General features: G+C 41.3%; 1 protein-coding gene across 3 annotated transcripts in view; it reads left to right on the forward strand.

Moving 5' to 3' along the window:
* The window catches only part of zeb2a (zinc finger E-box binding homeobox 2a), a 34117-nt gene extending 31617 nt beyond the window's left edge, over positions 1-2500 (forward strand). For all 3 annotated transcript variants that reach the window (XM_028990453.1, XM_028990455.1, XM_028990454.1), the window contains one exon: positions 476-2500. In XM_028990453.1, the coding sequence (XP_028846286.1) occupies positions 476-1032 (557 nt within the window). In that variant the 3' untranslated portion in view covers positions 1033-2500. The remainder of the gene's footprint in view (positions 1-475) is intronic.
* Positions 2501-3014: the final 514 nt, after the last annotated feature.

The raw sequence follows: 3014 nt of genomic DNA on the forward strand, positions 1-3014 counted from the left end.
TCACTACGTCTCGGCCAGCCTTTTTTAAATCTGGGGGTGCTCAGTTTCACCTCGCGGACAGGGGTGCGCTAAATGCCTCGGAACGGGCCTTTCGGACCGTCACCCATGCATATGCTTTTGAAATGATTATTATAATTTCCTTCGGTCTGTGCTGATAATAGACTGTAGCAAGTCACATAGTATGCCAAGGCTGTTCTGAGTCATGTATGTGTCTGTAATGTTCCCATGAGTGCTAATTCGTGAAAGTTGAAAAGTTGCCCGGACTACAACCATAATCTGCTGTATTAATACTGTTTAATTAATGATGGGCAGTTCATCTACTACGTATGCTACAGAATCTAAATGAATGCTTAATTAATATGATAGCATGATGTATTGGAATGCATTACGTGATGGATTGGCGTAAGTTAGGTGAGGTTTATTTTGGAGGCCGTTCTAATGCGTGGTGCTCCTCTCTGCCCTTGTGTCTCTGCAGGGAGGCGGCCTCACCAGTGTCAGATCTGCAAGAAGGCTTTCAAACACAAGCACCACCTCATCGAGCACTCGCGCCTGCACTCGGGCGAGAAGCCCTACCAGTGCGACAAGTGCGGCAAGCGCTTCTCCCACTCAGGGTCCTACTCGCAGCACATGAACCACCGCTACTCCTACTGCAAGCGCGAGGCCGAGGAGCGCGAGGCCGCAGAGCGCGAGGTGCGCGGCAAGGCCTCGTCCCTGGAGCCCGCCGAGCTGCTGATGAGAAGGGCCTGCCTCCAAGGCCTGGGGCCCCTGGGCTACTCCGACCCGGAGGACCAGGGCGAAGAGGGCGCCCGGGCCGGCGTGATCCGGAGAGACGGCTCGGACGGGGGATACGGGGAGGCGGAGGACGAAATGGACAAGGAGGCGCTGACAGGAAAAGGGGAGGTGGAAGGGCGCGGCACGAAGAACGAGCAACGAGAGATCATGGGGACAGGGAGTCTGGAAGACAAAGGCTCAGGGGCAGAAAAAATGGAAAGCGCGTCAGAGCAGGAAGACGACAAAGAGGATGCTGATTAACTACTGCATTTCGGATAAAGCTTTTGTGTTCCGTTTTTTCCTTTGCTTCTTCATAAATACTTCCATGTTTGGATCCTTTTTTTCACTCTTGCAAACTTGAAGCCAGGTTATATAAAAAAAGAATAAAAACCCACGCCGCAGTGTCCCGGTTGTTCAGCAGCTTGCCTGTGGCATGGGCTGATGGAATCGAGCATGCCACAATACAAATTTTCTTTTGGGAGACAGGAGGAACAATGGTCAGAAACATGTCTTATGCAAAACTAAAGTACTGATTTGTTAAAAAAAAAAAAAAAAAAGAAAAAAGCAAAAATATTTCTTAAGTGTAACGTCCAAACACCTGAAAGATGTGTGGTGCTGATGTCCTTAACCCTTGTGTTTTATTATGTTCATAGCACAAACAATGAAATTGCACTCTGTCTATGAAATCACTACAAATATTGCCTCAATGTAAACGTATATACACTTCAGTCTTGGTAGCAGTATGTTAATGTTATATTTTGTCTACCATTAACTGTGATGTCCTTGCACCCCCCTCGTCCCCACTCCCTTCTTACCAGACCAACCATCCTGGGCCTCAGTATTAATTCCTAAGTGGAGTAATTTTTACTAAAAAAAAAACAAACAAAAAAAAACATGTATGGTTCGTATGAAGTCTTAAAATTGACTAGGGGCTTCAGGACTGAGATTTTAACGACTGAGCGTGGAAGGCTGAAGAGCCACAGTCTGATTTCAGTGGAGAAAAGCCTTATATGCAAACCCTTTCACCTGTGTGTATCTGAAAGTGCCATCCTTGTACAACGTAACACAGAGTTGACTTGTGTTCTCTTTGCACTGGCTTCAGTATTAAATAAACACCCTGACCTTTCAAGTACGTATATCAGTATTAGTATAGCTAGACTGCAATTCCTTAGTTTACATATGTTTGTGCAATTTTCTGTATTTTTTTTTTCATTGATTTCTGTCAGTATTACTTTTTGTGTTTTTTTTTTCAAGTACAAATTTCATTTGTAATTTTAAATACCATTTTATTTATGTGACTCATTTTATATTTCCTTATTTTATTTATTTCATACTGTAGTGTACAGTATTATAGTTCCTCAATATATAGATATATTTTAGTAAAAAAAGCAACCTGTCATTGAGTAATGGAGCAAATTTTACATAAAGAGAGCATTTATTGTATCTGGAACCATTAAATGTACAATGCAAATATTTGTTTTCTTTCTTTTTTCCCTTAATTTTCCAGTGAAAAGAGACTCTACAATTTGGGAACTTTTGATACATTGTGGTGAAAACACTGTATATTTGACTGAAGGACAAATTCCACCTTTTAAAGCTGAAATGATGAAGAGGGACTGTCGTTAATGTGATACTTAAAATGTCTGCTGAAGTATAATTGAATCTTAAATTTGTAATTTCTCTTGAAAATGACCTTGCTTGAATAAATGTAGCCAAATTTAATTTTGAACCTGTTGTATGGATCTTTGTGCATATTTTATTATACGAGTAACATTGTAAAGTGCTGCAATCTAGAACAGTGACGTATTTTATATACATGAACCACCATATATATATATATATATATAACCTTTCAAGTACACACTCCTGTTAAAATGCTATGATGTAACATATTGGATCCGATTGAAAAAAAGACAAAACAATTTATTAGCTGGCTGCATAAGCACACACTTCCTTAAACTAATAGTTTGTCGATTTAGTAATTGCATTATGTATTAAATTCGATATAATTTTAGGATGGAATGTGGATAAAGTCGTTTGAACCGCTTTCTAAATCAGGCTTTATTAATCACGATGATGGATGTGAACTGCGGACACACGGCGAAGTCCAGAAGTTAGAAATATGAATATTAAATATGACGATCCGGCAGTCTGTGTTTTCGAACACTCATCCTGTCTAGCTGCCACCCCGGCGCTGCCGATGACGTCACCACGCACAGTTGGACGCTCCGTTGACTACGTCA

This window comes from Denticeps clupeoides, chromosome 9 (genome assembly GCF_900700375.1).
Source record: "Denticeps clupeoides chromosome 9, fDenClu1.1, whole genome shotgun sequence".
Taxonomy (NCBI): domain Eukaryota; kingdom Metazoa; phylum Chordata; class Actinopteri; order Clupeiformes; family Denticipitidae; genus Denticeps; species Denticeps clupeoides.